This window comes from Abramis brama, assembly GCF_963993115.1.
Source record: "Abramis brama genome assembly, chromosome: 24".
In the NCBI taxonomy this organism is placed as follows: Eukaryota; Metazoa; Chordata; class Actinopteri; order Cypriniformes; family Leuciscidae; genus Abramis; species Abramis brama.
Window position 1 is genome coordinate 27,295,966 of NC_139986.1, and position 16,491 is coordinate 27,312,456.

At 34.3% G+C, this 16,491-nt stretch overlaps 1 protein-coding gene across 6 annotated transcripts in view; it reads right to left on the reverse strand.

The window, feature by feature from the left end:
* Positions 1-3,457: 3,457 nt before the first annotated feature.
* slc12a7b (solute carrier family 12 member 7b) overlaps positions 3,458-16,491 on the reverse strand; it is a 74,441-nt gene continuing 61,407 nt past the window's right edge. For 2 of the 6 annotated variants that reach the window (XM_084102640.1, XM_084102642.1), the window contains exons 18-26: positions 15,571-15,766; positions 14,762-14,928; positions 14,548-14,679; positions 13,081-13,188; positions 10,631-10,747; positions 9,826-10,001; positions 8,584-8,598; positions 7,317-7,450; positions 3,458-6,222 (exon numbers count right to left, since the gene is read on the reverse strand). In XM_084102640.1, coding sequence (XP_083958766.1) covers positions 6,131-6,222; positions 7,317-7,450; positions 8,584-8,598; positions 9,826-10,001; positions 10,631-10,747; positions 13,081-13,188; positions 14,548-14,679; positions 14,762-14,928; positions 15,571-15,766 — 1,137 coding nt within the window. In that variant the 3' untranslated portion in view covers positions 3,458-6,130. The remainder of the gene's footprint in view (positions 6,223-7,316; positions 7,451-8,583; positions 8,599-9,825; positions 10,002-10,630; positions 10,748-13,080; positions 13,189-14,547; positions 14,680-14,761; positions 14,929-15,570; positions 15,767-16,491) is intronic. The other 4 variants (XM_084102643.1, XM_084102645.1, XM_084102641.1 and 1 more) reach the window with 3 other exon arrangements.

A 16,491-nucleotide genomic window follows, 5' to 3' on the forward strand; every position in this document is an offset into this window, starting at 1 on the left:
GGAAAGTACAGTAGCATGAGTCAATAACTGCATTGTTTCTGCATGTTCATAAACTTGCTCATGGCAGAATGGAGGAGGATGATGATTGACACTATACTCTGACCTACGACCTTTCTGATCACCTCATCAGAAGAGTTCAAAAAGAATTTGATTTCTAAAATATTAGGATTTTATATTTATATTTTATTGTTATTGAAAATTGTTGCATTAATTGAAAGAATAAAAAGTGAGGGAAACAGTTTAGATTACGCATGTAGACTGTGTGTGCTCTTCTGAGTGTGTGGATGTCTTTCCCATCAGTAAGTGTGTGTGTGTGTGTGTGTGTGTGATAATGATTTAATCAGACGCTCGTGTCTCTGATCTGTGTGCTGTGGATCATGTGACGTACATGTGAAGTGTGAACACACACCCCAAACACACTGGAATCTGGAAGAGGAATATGATCATTCTGGTATGATATATAATAACACAGCAACTCTCCTTGGTTAATATATCATGTTGGTAACACTTTACAATAAGGTTCATTAGTTAACATTAGTTAACTACCTTAGTTTTAACATGAATAAACAATACTTCTACAGCGATATTCATTTCAACATTTACTAATACATTATTAAAATCAAAGGTTGTATTTGTTAACATTAGGTAATGCACTGTGAACTAACATGAACAAATATTAATAAACACTGTAATAAATGTATTGCTCGTTCATGTTAGTAAATACTAATTTTAACTAATGAACCTTATTGTAAAGTGTTACTATTATTTTTTTATATTTCTACTGATAATTCTGAATATTGCTGAATTGCAGTGTGAGTAAGGTGGACATTTCATTTAGAAAAAGATCACAATAAAATAATTCGGGAACAGTGTCTTTGTTAAACACGTTAGTTACTCGAGTAATTACTGTAAATTGTGCTTAATACATGAAACTAACCTAAACCACACCCGAATCATAACCATAACTCTATAGTTAATTATTATTACTCAGTACTTATAATTACACTATAACAAGGACACCTTAAAATAAAGTGTAACCAAGAATTCTAATAGAATCATAATTAGGAATTAATCCTGTTAAAATTAAACAACTAAAGATGGTTTGTTTGTGAGTGAAGAGCGTGTTTCACATCGTTTATTCATGTTTCCCGAAACCAAATGAGCCGAAGAACAAATATTGATTCGGCTGATGCTGATGGGTCTTGACCTCGGACCAGCAAAGGTCAATGAATGCATGTGAACAGAGAATAACTGTTCATTTACTGAATCCAGACACTGAAGCCACACACACACACACACTCATGTCGGTTTATCAGGCAAAGTCTTAAAGCGCCACCTGGTGGTGGATACACGCAAACCCCGTGTTTCATATATTCTCATATATTCTATCATTTGAAAACTGCATATTTTAAGAGCTGTAACTGCTCACAATTAAGTTTTGCAACATTTCTAAATCACTGTTTTTATGTAGTGTTACGTGATTGGTGGATGCCGTCTGACTTTCTTTCTTGGTTGTTTGAACATTTGAATTTCGTCTTTGCTTGTATTTAAATGAGTGTTTGTGCACCTGCAGTTTTAGACCGGTGTGCTGAAACACTGGTGAAATAAACTCTATTATTTCTGCATTAGTTTGACCTCTTTACTTCACAAGTGTTGCTGGTTTTGTTCAAATAAATCACCATTTTGCCTTTATTAGTTCATTTTTAATGATCCTGTGAGTGATGTATAGTCTTTCAATTAATTTGAGCTTACTCAAACTTCATGTACATATTAATATAAAAGAATGTAAAAATAGGGTAACACTTTACAGTGAGGTTCATTAGTTAACATGAACCAATAATGAACTGCACTTATACAGCATTTTTGGTAACACTTTACAATAAGGTTCATTAGTTAACTACATTAGTTAACATTAACTAATAATGAACTGCACTTATACAGCATTTGTTCATCTTTGTTAATGTTAATTTCAACATTTACTAATACTTTATTAAAATCGTGTTACCATTAGTTAATGCACTGTGAACTAACATGAACAAACAATGAACAGCTGTCTTTTTATTAGCTAACATTAACAAAGATTAACAAATACAGTATTGCTCATTGCATGTCCATGTTAGTTAATACATTAACTTATGAACCTTATTGTAAAGTGTTACCAAAACATGTTTTAGAAGGTTTAGCATGTCGGTGCATGACATCTCTGATCTCTCAGTCACCGACACAACATTCCAATCTTACATCATTCCTGGATCCACTTCCTCTTCCTGGCAATCAAGAAATCAATCACAGTCTAATGATAAAGTGTAGCACTTTTATTTAAATTACTCAGAGGCACGAGTTTCACTTAAAGGGAGATCCTTCACTACACACTCACGAGTAACGCCCTACCCGAGTGTGTGACGGTCCCACAGATCTCAGATCAGTTCATAACCTTCAGCTGACAGCACTGACTGAGAAACAAACCTGACCTGAGATCAGCTTCACGGAGAAAACACTCACCTCACACACACACACACACACACACACACACACACACCCGTGGTCTTCTTTCAAACAGATGCGGATCTGAAACGACAGATGATTCTTACTAAAAGACGAGCATGACCCCTGATACACACTGTTGACCCCTGATACACACTGTTGCGAGTGAAACCGTCACACACACTGAGGTAGAGGACAGAAGATGCAGCCTTTCACATGTTTACTGCTCGTTTTGGAGAAAAACATGGATTTAAACGTAAAAAAGATGTTAAAGTCTGAGTTAAAGTCTGAGACCACACTGAAAATCTGCAAGTTTCAAAATCAAACGTAAACATTGAAATAAACAAAGTTTTAAACAATGTTGTGATGTAAACTACGGTATATTAAAAATTATCTAAATAATATATTTATTAATATATATATATATATTTATATTATATATATATATATATATATATATATATATATATATACACATTTATATATATATATATACACAATTCTATATACATAATTTATAGACGTACTTTTTATATATTAACATTTTATATATAATTGTATTTATTTTTATTAATAAATATAAATTAAAAAACATATATAATGTTTATGTATATATAAAAATTATATGTTTATAGAATATATATATACAATTCTACACATATAATTTTATACATTTTATTCAATTCTATTTTCACTCAAAGCACAATGCTGATAATATCATTTGTACTGGAAAAATGTATTAAATGCAAAACAGCTGTATTTTCACTAGTGATCTCAGAGTTTTGGAATATATAAAATATTGCAATAAATTAAAAATTATATGTAAATCCACAGTTTCCGAGTGGGTCTGTTTATAATTCAACAAACTACATGAGGAACTCCCAGTTTTGTTTTAGAGGGCGTTTCAACCAGTCATCATCATCATCATCATCATCTTCATATCATCATCATATCTTCATCATCATCATCATCCTCTGCTCTTCAGCTGTTGTTTTATTTTGGTTTTTACACTTCGATCTACACATCTCTCAGCGAGGTTATTTCTACCTCATCACAGATGACACAAAAACATTAGTGTGTGTGTGTGGTGTCTGAAAGGACAGAAAATAAAATAATGTAACTGTACATTTGTATGAATCAGTTCAATAACCTCCAGGTCCTTCTGATAGGAAAAAAAAGCCTCAAAATGTCCAGTTTACAAAGAACTCAGATGTAAAACTATGGCATGGTGAATGAATGAGTAAAAGAAATAACCACATAAAATAAACACAATTTGAAAAGCAATTTTACACAATATCCCCGTCCTAAAATTCACAATTCCTCCTACAGGGAAACACACTGAGCACAGCTGAGCGGTGCAGATATCCTCAGATAACACACATGATCCATCCATCGGCTCCTCGAGAACACACACACTGTAGAAACACACAGTAATCATGTCCCGGCAACAAACACTGCACCGCTGAAACCGTCAGGATACACACACTGCTGTGGATCCTCATGATGGAAACACACACACACACACATCGGCTCACAGTGTTTCACCTCATGCAGTTTCTTATCTGAGATTTTTGGCACACAAAAATATAACTCTGAATCATCAGATCAAGAGGACACGAGCGCTCCAAAGTTTGGGGTTGGTCATATTTGTGTCTCTTCTGCTCAGCAAGGCTGCGTTTATTTGATAAAAATACTGTAAAAATAGTAAAACATTACAATGTAAAACAGCTGTTTTCTATGTGAATATATTTTAACATGCAATTTATATCCTGTGATAAAAGCTGAATTTTCAGCATCATTACTCCAGTCTTCAGTGTCACATGATCCTTCAGAAATCACTCTAATATGATGATTTGATGATCAAGAAACATTTATGATTATCAGTTTAAAACGGTTGTGTTTTCAGGATTCTTTAATGGATGGAAAGTTCAACTTTCAACAGCATTATTTGAAATAGAATCTTTTGACATTAAAACATTAAAAAATGTTTTTACTGTCACTTTTGATAAAATGCATCTTTGCTGAATAAAAGTATTAATAAGCATCAACCCCAAACTTTCGAACAGTAGTGTAAGTTACATCATGTGACACCGTGTCCAAACCAAGTTCAACAAAATCACAGCCAATCAGGACACATATGCTGTTTAATATGCAGTGATTCTGGACCAATGAGGCGCATCGCCTGGTAGGAACACAGTGTATCAGAACAAAAAGAACAGGACAAATAAAATGTTGTTTATCTTGGTAAAACTGCTCCGTGATTTGTCCGAGTGTAAACACGATGATTCCTAAACCTTGTAAAGGTGAAGTGTGTCACTTCTAAAAATAAAAAAATGTAAATAAAAATGACTGTCTTTATGCAAATGTTAAATACTCCTCCCATCTGCTATTGGTCAAAAACAGATAGCCCCGCCCCCAATGTCACTCCATTGGTCGAGCCAATATCAGTAAACAGACTGTAGTTTCCCACAGAAATAACACACTTCACCATCAGGCTGTTGCTGAAGAGAATACAGTAGATTGCTATAGCTGAGGCTAACTGGACGCGGCTCGTCTACGCTAACACACTTCATGAACGTCACGACAGACGCTTTTTAAATTTAGTTCCAGCTTATGAGAAAACATTTTTATTGCTGAGAGAAAAAGATGTTGCAGTGCTGGTTCTGATCATCAGCAAAGGTTGTGCTGGACGGGTCAGCTGTGCCTTGTGCTTTTATCACACATTAAAAAAAATAACTAAAAAGTGCAAATACAGCTGAAATCATCCCGATTACACTGATCTCAGAGATTCATGCCAAAATGAAGCCAAAACGAAACCTCAGTGCTCACTAATAAGAGCATGGCTATTCTCCTTCAACGCTGTTCGCATTAAACATTTCAACATTTATAATACAGAAGCCTTGGTCAGTGGATGTCCCGCTCGGATGCCTTGATACAAATAAAAAAAGTTATTGCACATTTCATATCATGAAGTCAGTAACGTCATCTGACACGCTCAGCATCTGCGCTCTGCATCGCTATCGACTGCGAGAACATGAGCCGATGTGTAAAACCCAAACATTCGGTCTGTTTTCCCATCACGGATATGGATTAGCCGAACGGCTCTCTGAAGATAGATGTTATTTTGGGTATCAAGCGACAATGTGAATCGTAGCTAGTGTGCGCAAATGAAAAAAGCGACGCAGGTTCACGATGGAGACGTGCAGATGGACTTTATGAATGAATCGATATTAAACAGGCGTTAGCAAACGCTCCTACTTTTACGCAAACATAAGCGCAAAACTAAAGCCGTCGGATCATTCGCACGCACCTGGAAAAGCCTTCGACCTGTTGAACAACCAAACCAAAAGAGCCACTGCCACAGGCAAACGACGCACAATAAACAGACGTAAAACTAGCATTGTACGAACAAAGAAAAGAAAACGAGGAAACAGTCAATGAGCATAAATTAAAGTGACGTTATGGATGGTGTCTCCGCTTTCATATGTGCTTCACGTTGAGTCTGTTCTTCAGGAGGTCATCAGTGTCTCCTCATAAACGCAGCTGGACGTGACGCTGCTGTTAAACCACTAGGTGTTCATGACGCCCCGCTTTGCTCTGGAAAAAATAATAAACAGAATTCCTGCCGGTGGAGCCACGATCCACTTTATGAGTATATGGTGATGACCTCTCGGCCGCCGCCGCGCACCAACAGGACCCGGTTGAGACCTTCCATCATAACCTCCATGAACTCCATGTCTGAGACGCATCGGTCAAGGACAAACACACGTTTTCCATGCTAATGCTCCTAATAACGCTTCTGGGAAGACGTCTGTGTATAATAAGAGAGATTTGTTTTTTTTGTATTAGTGATTTAAATATAGCAATAATCTTCTCAAGGTCGTGCATTACAGTGATTTTACCCCGGTAAATGGGTGACATGAAGATTAATGACTAATGTAGAGTCTTAAGAGGCTTCTTGTTTTTATAAAACTGTAATGTTCAATAAATACTTACATTTTGGATAATAATAATCAATAGGAGCTGCAATAAAATAATAAAAAATAAAGAACCCTTTCTCCAGATACAGTAATATAGTAATGTAGTTACTAATTTGTTTTAGGCCATTTGTGGTTGGCATAATCACATAGAATTTAAAGAACTATAATAGAACTATTTCTATTTCTAACTGCATTAAAAATATCATTGCATTTAGTTGATTAAAACTTTAAATCTTATATATACACAGTAAATATAACAAATAATTGAAAAAAACATGGAAAGGAAATAATATGAATAAATGGAAATAAAAAAAATCTGAAAATCTGTTGTTTTAGTATAATTTATATACTATAATATTTAATAATATTTGGAATTAGCTTTTCATTTTAATTTTAGATTTTTTTTTAGTAATTTTGCTATGTGCTTTTGTAATTTTTTATTTTATTTCAGTTTTAGTTCTTATTTCCAGTTAATAATTTTAGTGCTTCAGTTCAATGCAACATTTCTAATTTTCCTTTAGTTTTCCATTTAATTTTATTGTATTACATCATTATTTCATTTAAAGGGATAGTTCACCTAAAAATTTTAATTCTGTCATCATTTACTCACCATTCATTTTCTTTGTTCTGTTGAACACAAAAGAAGATATTTGGAGGAATGTTGGAAACCAAACAGTTTCTGGTCCCCAGTATATATATATATATATATTTCATACTATAGAAGTCAATGGGGACCAGCAACTTGCGAGTGAGTAAATGATGACAGAATATTTATTTTTGGGTGAACTATACCTTTAACAAAAATGTTGTAATTCAATTATTGATCTGATTTTGAGTTTTGTGTGAGGATACAGTTTTCATCGCCGCCCCTGTTCTTCGGTGGTCCCGGCATGTTGAGCAGGACCAGATGTGCGCCCTGAGACTTGTTGACCACCACTTCATTCAGTTTGACCGCTGTGTGCATGCAGCGCACGTTCGACTGGTTCCTGTTTCACACAGTCATGTGACGAGGGACAACAACACACAAGTCAGACCGTGTGACTCAATCATATTGATACAGATTCATATTCATGCCAACATCAAAGTACAGGGACAAAAAAAGCTAGTTCAGTCTACATTTAGTATATATTGACTACTCAGTATTTGCAAAGCACAGCTTTATATATTACAGTGACATCTAGAGTCAAATGCAAATTTCTCCATTATCATAGAGCGATATTTGATCCTGCTTGGTCAATGTTTTCATAATATTTGTATATAATGAAGCTAAACTGGTCATAATTCCAATGTGTGCTATGAAAGCTTGGCAAAGCTCTTGAATATGGCATGATAAATACATATGCACTGTAATTCAAGCATCTTCTATATTATATATTAGTAATCTAATAAAGGCTGTTTGAGGTTAGTGTGCACATTATCAAGATTTGACATGCACAGCATATGCACATGCCTTTAATAAAGCATGAATTATGAAATCACAAACACAGCTGAAAAAACGTGTGCTCCTCAGCGCCACCCTGTGCCAGTATGAACTGATAAATAAATAAATACATCTTACTGTATATAAAAATATAAATAAAGCAAAGAATAATAATGATGCCACTATTAACTGCAGCAAATATACCACAATGAATATACAATAAATAAATAAATACATTACATTTTTACTGTATATAATAAATATAAATAATGCAAATATTAATAATGATGCCACTTTATTAACTGGAGTAAATATACCACAATAAATACAAAAAAAAAAAAAAAGTTTTACTGTATATAAAATACAATAATTATTATTACTTGCATTATTATTATTATTATTTATATTTTATTATTATTAATAAATAAATATTAAACGTAAATAAAAGATGATTGAGGCACAACAGGTGAAGATGAAGCACAGGTTTTCTTGTTGAGATCCATCATGCTGCACACATGAGCTTCTGCATGTCTCAGGACAAGCGCTGATGGACAGAGGGAATGCTGGGATGTAAACGCACACACACATGCCGAAGCTCACACACACACACACACGTATATGCTGGAATAATCCAGCATGCTGCAGGGTTTGAGACGGATGAAGACAGACACAGCTACAGTACAGAGAAATGTGACTTACAGACTCTCCCATTCGCTAGAAAGAGGAAAACAGGACAGAACAACAGAGACAGGCTTAGACGCGTCACACACACACTCAAAGATCAACACCGGCACTGACACACTAACATCAGCACACCATTACACTTCTTTTTAGAGTTTCTTCATGTTTTTCTCTTTTGGAGATCATGATTCTCAAATAAATAACAGGAAAATGTGGATCTTGACAAAAATTATGTTCTGCATAGACTTTAACCTTGAGGTAATATTTAAAAAATAAGTAACAGGAAATAAAAAAAAAAAAAAGGAAATGATCAAAAATAGATAATAAAATTAAAATAATACAAATAGGAAATTCATGACAAAAAAAAAAGATAATCAAATGATTAAATAAATTATTAATATACAAATAAATTATTAAATAAATGTAATAATAATAATAATAATGATATTAATAATAATAATAATAATAATAATAATACAAATATTTAAGAGCACTTTTATTAGAAATAGTGTCTGAAGGTGGTGACCTTTAGATCCTGCATCTTTTGTGAGATGATTCAACCCAAAATAAATAATGGAAAAGAAGTAATAAAACAAACAAACAAACAATAAATAAATAAATAAATAAATAATTAATTATTTTTTTTTCCGTATTTGTAGCATTTGTTGTACTTGATTTAAAAACAAAAAAAATAATTGTATCACAAAATTACTATTTTACAGTAATGACAATGACCATGTTTTAAAATTCTAAAGTAAAATTATTTTATGCATTACGATAATGAGAATTTAGGTGGAAAATGTGCTTAAATGTCATGAAAATAATATCACAATGCAAAAAAATCTTAAATGTTCCTAAAATTATTAGTTTTCTTTATGCAAAAAATAACACTTTTATCTTTTGAATTTGTGAATCATGATCTACAGATGCTTTTGTGAGATTCATTAGTAACCATTCGAGAGCAATATAACTATCTCTATTATATAAAAATGAAAAAACATGTCAATAATCTGTCTTCCAGATATGAATCCATGAAGAGACAGAGACACAGACACATGATGAAAGCGTGACCGTCACACATGATGACACACTGTGATCATGACGTCACACACACACACATGCAGACTGTGTCCTCTAAATACCCAGAAGACTCTGGGCTTTTGTGTGCTCATGCATCCCAGTCAAACTTTCATCTGAGCATGTGAAGTATTAAACCACACGTTACAGTGTCAGTGTGTTCAGGTCGAGCTGGGAACTCACGGTTTCATGTTGAAGAGGTCTCGCACGGCCATGTTTGCGTTGTGCTCTCGGTTGCGGTTGCGTTCGGTGAAGAACTTCTCTTTGGTCCAGGTCATGTGGACTCGCTCCGGCGCCGCGTCCGCCTTGTCGTTTAACGCCGCGTGAGACGCTGTGTTTCTGTCGTGGATCAGCTGAGCCTGTGACATCATCACAATCACAGATTAAATCAATATAACTACTAAAAAAAAATAAAACACTACATTTTTGTCTCCAAACAGCAAATTATGAACAAAAAAAATCCCAGGATGAACAAAAATATGTGTTTTTCAGATACATTAAAGTGAACAAAACACTTATTTATCAATTTAACAATATCAACTTATTTATTATTTACAATGATAAATTATACATTCAAAAGAAAAGCATATCAGATTAATGTTTTAGTTTGTGTACTGCATACATGCAACTATATTAGTCTGTAATATGCAGACTGCTAAACATGCGATATGAACCCTTATTTATTCATTCTTTATATATTTATTTATAGTTTCCGCCAAACACAGAGAAACACGAGCGAATGAAAGGAAAGAGGGGTCATTGACGATCACGTGGGGTCACAAGCGTTCACAGATGCTCGTGCATGAGGTCACGGACACATGCATGATGGGAAGAGGTGTGTGAAGGGAGGAGCACACGGTTACAGCTACAGAGCCAATGCTAAAGCTAACGCTAATGCTACGCACACATAAACCAGTGTGAATCTAGCTGTCTTCTGGCTCTGCACTTGTATGCGTTTGATCCGGGACGGTGGTCTTGAGTTCTCTACCTCCTCTTGCTTCTCCTCATCTAGTTGGCTGTTCTGGTTATTGAGGCCTGAGCCGTGAGCTCCGCTGTGGTTCTTCCTCCGAATAGAGCTACGCGATTCATCCGTGATGCTCTGAATCTGACGCGCGTTTCCCCGAGAGCAGCAGAAATGAAAGAGGGACCACAAGTCACAAAACTGTAATCATGTGCCATAGCCACGGTCCTCAGTCCTGCTACGTTATTCACCACAGCAAGTCAGAAGCTTTCCTCAGAGGTGGACAGTGACAAAGTACATTTACTTGAGTTAAGCACACTTTTTGAGTATCTGTACTTCACTTGAGTGTTATTTTTTTCTGGAAACTTTTTACTTTAACTTCACAACATCTGAAAGACAAATATCATACTTTTTACTCCACTACATTTCTGTCAAGGTCCTTGCGTAGAGAGTAGTAACGTCAGTCCGGGGATGCATTTAGGGTGACCACCATCAAACAAACCAAATGTGGGACAATTATAAGTTTGTGTGGGACAATGTGGGACGTTACCAACACTAAAACATAACCTGAAACTGTTAGCGTTATTTAGAAATTTGCCGTTATCAAACTGACCTCGGGTTCTGACGTCAATCCCACTTTCATTTCTGACCAGAATGCAACTAGGGTGACCACCCGTCCCGCTCTGCGTTGTACCGCACATTGTCACCCCTTGTCCTGCATGTCGCATATTGAGAAAATGTCCTGCATTTTCATCAGTCTATTGGTTTTTAATGATCATATTAAGAAAACGTGCATGCGTTCTTTTGCCTTTTTAAGAAAGCATTTTATTTATTCTTTTTGACGTAGTTTTTCACCTTTATTTAACAGCGCTTTGTCAGAAGTACAAATACCACAGCCGTTTTCTAAATCCTATCCAATGGTTAACTGTTATATAATGTCTGTCTAACTTAAAAAAAATTCCTTTCAGCTGATAAATGTTCTTTGTTCTTTAGTCCCTTCCAGAAAACACCATTAGCCTACATCCCAATGTAACATTACATGTCTTTATTTTGACATGTCATTTAAATTCAACATCACTGAGCCCAAAGGAAGCGGGAATCATGCAGATCACTATTTTTGAAACAATTCTGACCAAGTCCAACTAAAGTACAACAAAATAAACAATTTGAACAAATAAAATATAAAACAACATGAAACTAGATCATTGACAGTCTTATATATTAAGAATATATTAGACCAAAAACTCATATTTTTTAGAAAGGATGTGAATTAAAACAACCACAGCAGGAAACAAGTCGATAAACTCTGTTAAATTAAAATTTTATTTGATCGAATTATCCATTTGTTTTCTGACAGGGAACATATGGAACGAATCACCGCTCCACATTTTGATTGACAGCCGTCACAACCCACTAGTGACCATGTTTACTCCTTTCCTTTCAACCATTGGATAGGATTTGTGAATTGTGAAATTCACAAATTGTGAAAAGCGCTATACAAATATACTTGATTTATAAATCGGCTGTTGTACTTCTGACGAAGCGCTGCTAAATAAAGGTATAAAACTACACCACAAAAAGAATAAATAAAATGCTTTCGTAAAAAGGCAAAAGAACGCATGCACGTTTTCTTAATATGATAATTAAAAACCAATAGGCTGATGAAAATGCGGGACATTTTCTCAATATGCGACGTGCGGGACAAGGGGTGACAATGTGCGGTACAACGCAGAGCGGGACGGGTGGTCACCCTAGTTGCATTCTGGTCAGAAATGAAAGTGGGATTGACGTCAGAACCTGATGTCAGTTTGATAACGCCATGTGTGTGTCCGAAACCATTGTGGACATTATCGAGTGCACTTATTCAATCTCACACTTAATAGTATCTGTACTTTCACTCAAGTAAGTGTACTTTGTCCACCTCTGGCTTTCTTGAATCTCATGAAGAAATGTCAACGCAAAATGAAAAACAAGCCTATTTTTAGGGCAATTAAGATTTTTTGCATTAGTTTCATGACAATTAAACACAACAGTTGTTATTACTGCAATGCACAAATAATATCATCCTGTCCAATTGAAATCAGCATAAATTATAATAAAAATATATTGCGTTAGTATTATAAATTTAAGTTAACAATAAATATTAACATGATATATCCTTACAAATGTGCTTAATTTAATATATTTACCTTTTCTGTATATATTTCCTTAATACTATATATATATATATATATAAATGGATTTTTTTTTCTATTTTACAGTTGTCTACTACAAAATATAGCATGAAAATAATGTGACAATTGAAAAAACAGATGGCTTTCTTTATACAATATATAATATCTTATGTTTTCTTTTGATTTTAGAGTGAAATCTGTACATATTTTGACATTTCTTGATAGTTTTGGCGATATTCACTGATGTAGTGTTAATGAATATACTGTAAGTTGGCTCATTGGATGCTGATGTTGAAAGCTCACCTCTCGCTCGCGCTCAGTCCTCGACAGCTGCATCTGCTTCAGCATCTGTGAGCGCTGCTCCATCACCAGAGTCTTCTCGTACGTGAACGCTGAGATGTCACTGTCATGCTGGAGAAAACACAGCTCAGTTACAGCGGAGGAGACGCCTCAACATCAGGAGATAAAACATCAACCACACACTAAACTCAAAAGGCTTCCTCCGAAAATTAAAGCTTTGTTTAGGTTAATCAATTACGACAGAAGTATTACTATTAAATAATAAAATATGAATATGTTAATAATAAATATATATAGAAAATAACATTTTACATGAAGATAATTCAATATTATGTAGCAATAATATAATATAACACAATATATAAATACATAATATCAAATAAATAAATACTAATAATAGTAATAATAAAGATAATTCAATTTTATGCAACAATAATAAATAATTGTAATAACACATACTAAAATATTGTATTCATATAAAATATTTTTGTTTATATTTGCATTTAACTTTTGCAGAGAGAATGTAAATGGATTTTTTACCTATAGGAATATACTCTCAATTGTTTTCTATAAATGTTGTTTCATTATGCATTGCAATGTCTAATCGTGTGACGTGTAGGGATGATGAGAAAAATCTTTTGTGATATTCAATAATGGGAATGAGTATATTTATGTTCAGATTGATGGTCAGATTTAAAAAAAAATGTTAACAATTTATTTATTTTTTTGAATAGAGGATTGTTGTGATATGTATATAATCATGTAGACTACTGATGTAAATATTTGTATATGGGATAAAATCAGATTCCGGTGTGTTAGATGGATTACGGTAATAAGTGTTTAAATGAGTGCAGGTGTACGCTGGGTAACACATGACACTGATGAAGGGCTGAACCCAAAAACGTTTGCACTCTTGCACTTTATCTGTGGCCTCTGCACAATAAAATCCCGTGAGCTTTCTGGCCTATATTCATGTGCGGATCTCTTTTTTCTTATGTTTTATATTAAATATATTAAAGAAATGATTACTACTACTACTACTACTAATAATAATAATAATAAGATAATTCAATATTATATAGCAATAATACATATTTAGAAAGGTTATAATAAAGTATAATACAAAGATTAAAACATTATATTCATATTTTAAATTAATTCATATTATTAAATATAAGATAATAGAACAAAAATTAAACAATTATAAGAATATATTAAATAAAGTAATAATAATAATAATAATATAATTCAATATTATGTAGCAATAATAAATATATAGAACGATCACAATAAAGTACAATACAAAAATTCAAACATTATTTTCTTATATTCAATTAATTAATACTATAAATATAATATGATATAATTTTTTGCAGCATGTTTATCAAATCACAGTTCAGATCACAATAAAGACAGTCCTACTGTGCAGCAAACCCAGTTTTAGACCCTGATGTTGATAAATCTGCTCACCATTTCCACCACCTCCACCTCAGCGTTCAGACGCAGGTGATAGAGGAACATCTGCAGGTCTTTCTTCATCTGGATGCTGTTATCATCTAACTGAGCCACGGTGAAGATGCGCATCTTGCACTTCCTCCACACCTGAGACACGGACACAGAAGAGCATGAAGATCAGTGTCCCTGACTGATAAAGCTCTGATTCACAGCTCGCTCAGGGCCGAACCTTGTGCTGGCGCAGTAAGAAGGGCAGAAGCATCAACATGCCCCCGTCGTGAACGATCCACCACACGTCGATGGTTCCTTCACTGAGGCGCTCCTGATGAGGGAAACTGTCCACGTTTTTGGCCACCAGGAGAGCCAGATGTGCAGCGGTCGTCTCTCGGACCGTCTCTGAGGAGAGAAACACCAAACAGGCTCTTAAATAATAACTAATGATCTATGAATCAATCATTTGGTGAAAGAAAGGCTATGCGCCTGCGCACATATATATTCAAATGTGCATATCTATAGACTAAACACATAATATGCATGTGCACGCCGTCACCGTTTTCACAGATTCACAGATTTTTGAAGTTTACACTGAGAAGATAATGTTTTTAAAAAATTTCAAAACTTGCACCTTGGATCCTGTTTCAAAGTTTGCGTTCTCGAACACCAAACACTGATGTCGTGTAAATGAACGGCCAGAACGCATTAAAAGTTTTCTGTTTTCAGTTAAAACGGTGTCGTGTCCCAAGTTAATAACTAATGATCTTTACAACGGAAGTGAGTCAATCAAAACTAACTTTATCTGGACAATAACTTTATTCTAGAGCTGCTGTGAAGCCAAAACAATCTCTGTTACTGTAATCTCTTATTATCACTGTAAAGCTGCTTTGAAACAATCTATATTGTTAGAAGCGCTGTATAAATGAAGGTGACTTCGTAGTTGCATGTTGTTGGAACAAGTCCTGCAAGTCTAGTTATCTGTATATTCTTCCTCTTTAATCGAGATGCAGCATCTTCCTCAGTATAACAGTGTCAGACTCAGACCTATGAAGCTCTTCCAGGACTGAGGGTCGTTCGACTGTCTCCAGTTCCCGGGCCAGGCCATCAGAACAGAGTTGTGTTTCATTCCTCCGAGGCCGGCCGACTGCACCAGGTGAGAGATGCCGTCGCGCTGGTTCGACGACACCACGACATGGCAGAAGCCCTTCGTCTTCTCTGCGGACATGGCTGATTTTATGTTCTACAGTCGGAAATAAATGAAGAAAATAATCATATCAACACGAACAAAGATGGATTTGGGATTGATCAGTTCTCTCGGTGGCCACCAGGTGTCAGTGTGAGCTCAATGATCGAGTCCTGCTGTGCAACAACAGCCTGTTGGCTCACATTATTTGAGGACAAACTGTCTTGATATTTTGTAATTGACTGTTCATAATGAGTGTGTTTCAGATCCATTTACGTAAGAGTGAATCTTAAATTAGAGGAACTTCTAAAGACAAAATACTTTCACAAAAACAATCAGTGATTCTTGTTTTAAACTAAGGGTAGATTATAATAGCTTTACACTCTAACACTAAAATTGAAATACCATATTAATATATTAAATAAATTCATAATAATAATAAGACAATTCAATTTAATAATTCAGCATTAATAAATATTTAATGATTATAATATAGTATATATTTTTTTACGTTCATATATTAAATTAATTAATACTACTACTAATAACATAATATAATATAATATAATTGTGATTTTGTATTATTATTAGTGTTTTTTAGTTCGTTCTGAAAAAGAACAGAGCTAAAAAATGGCCAGAATTGCTCTACTTCTATACCCAGAAACTAAAAGTAACTTAAAAAACACTTTAGATTTTTATTATCTAAAGTTAATAAAGATAAATAAATACTGTAACAAATGTATTACTCGCTGTTAGTTAATGTTAATGTACTTACTAATGTT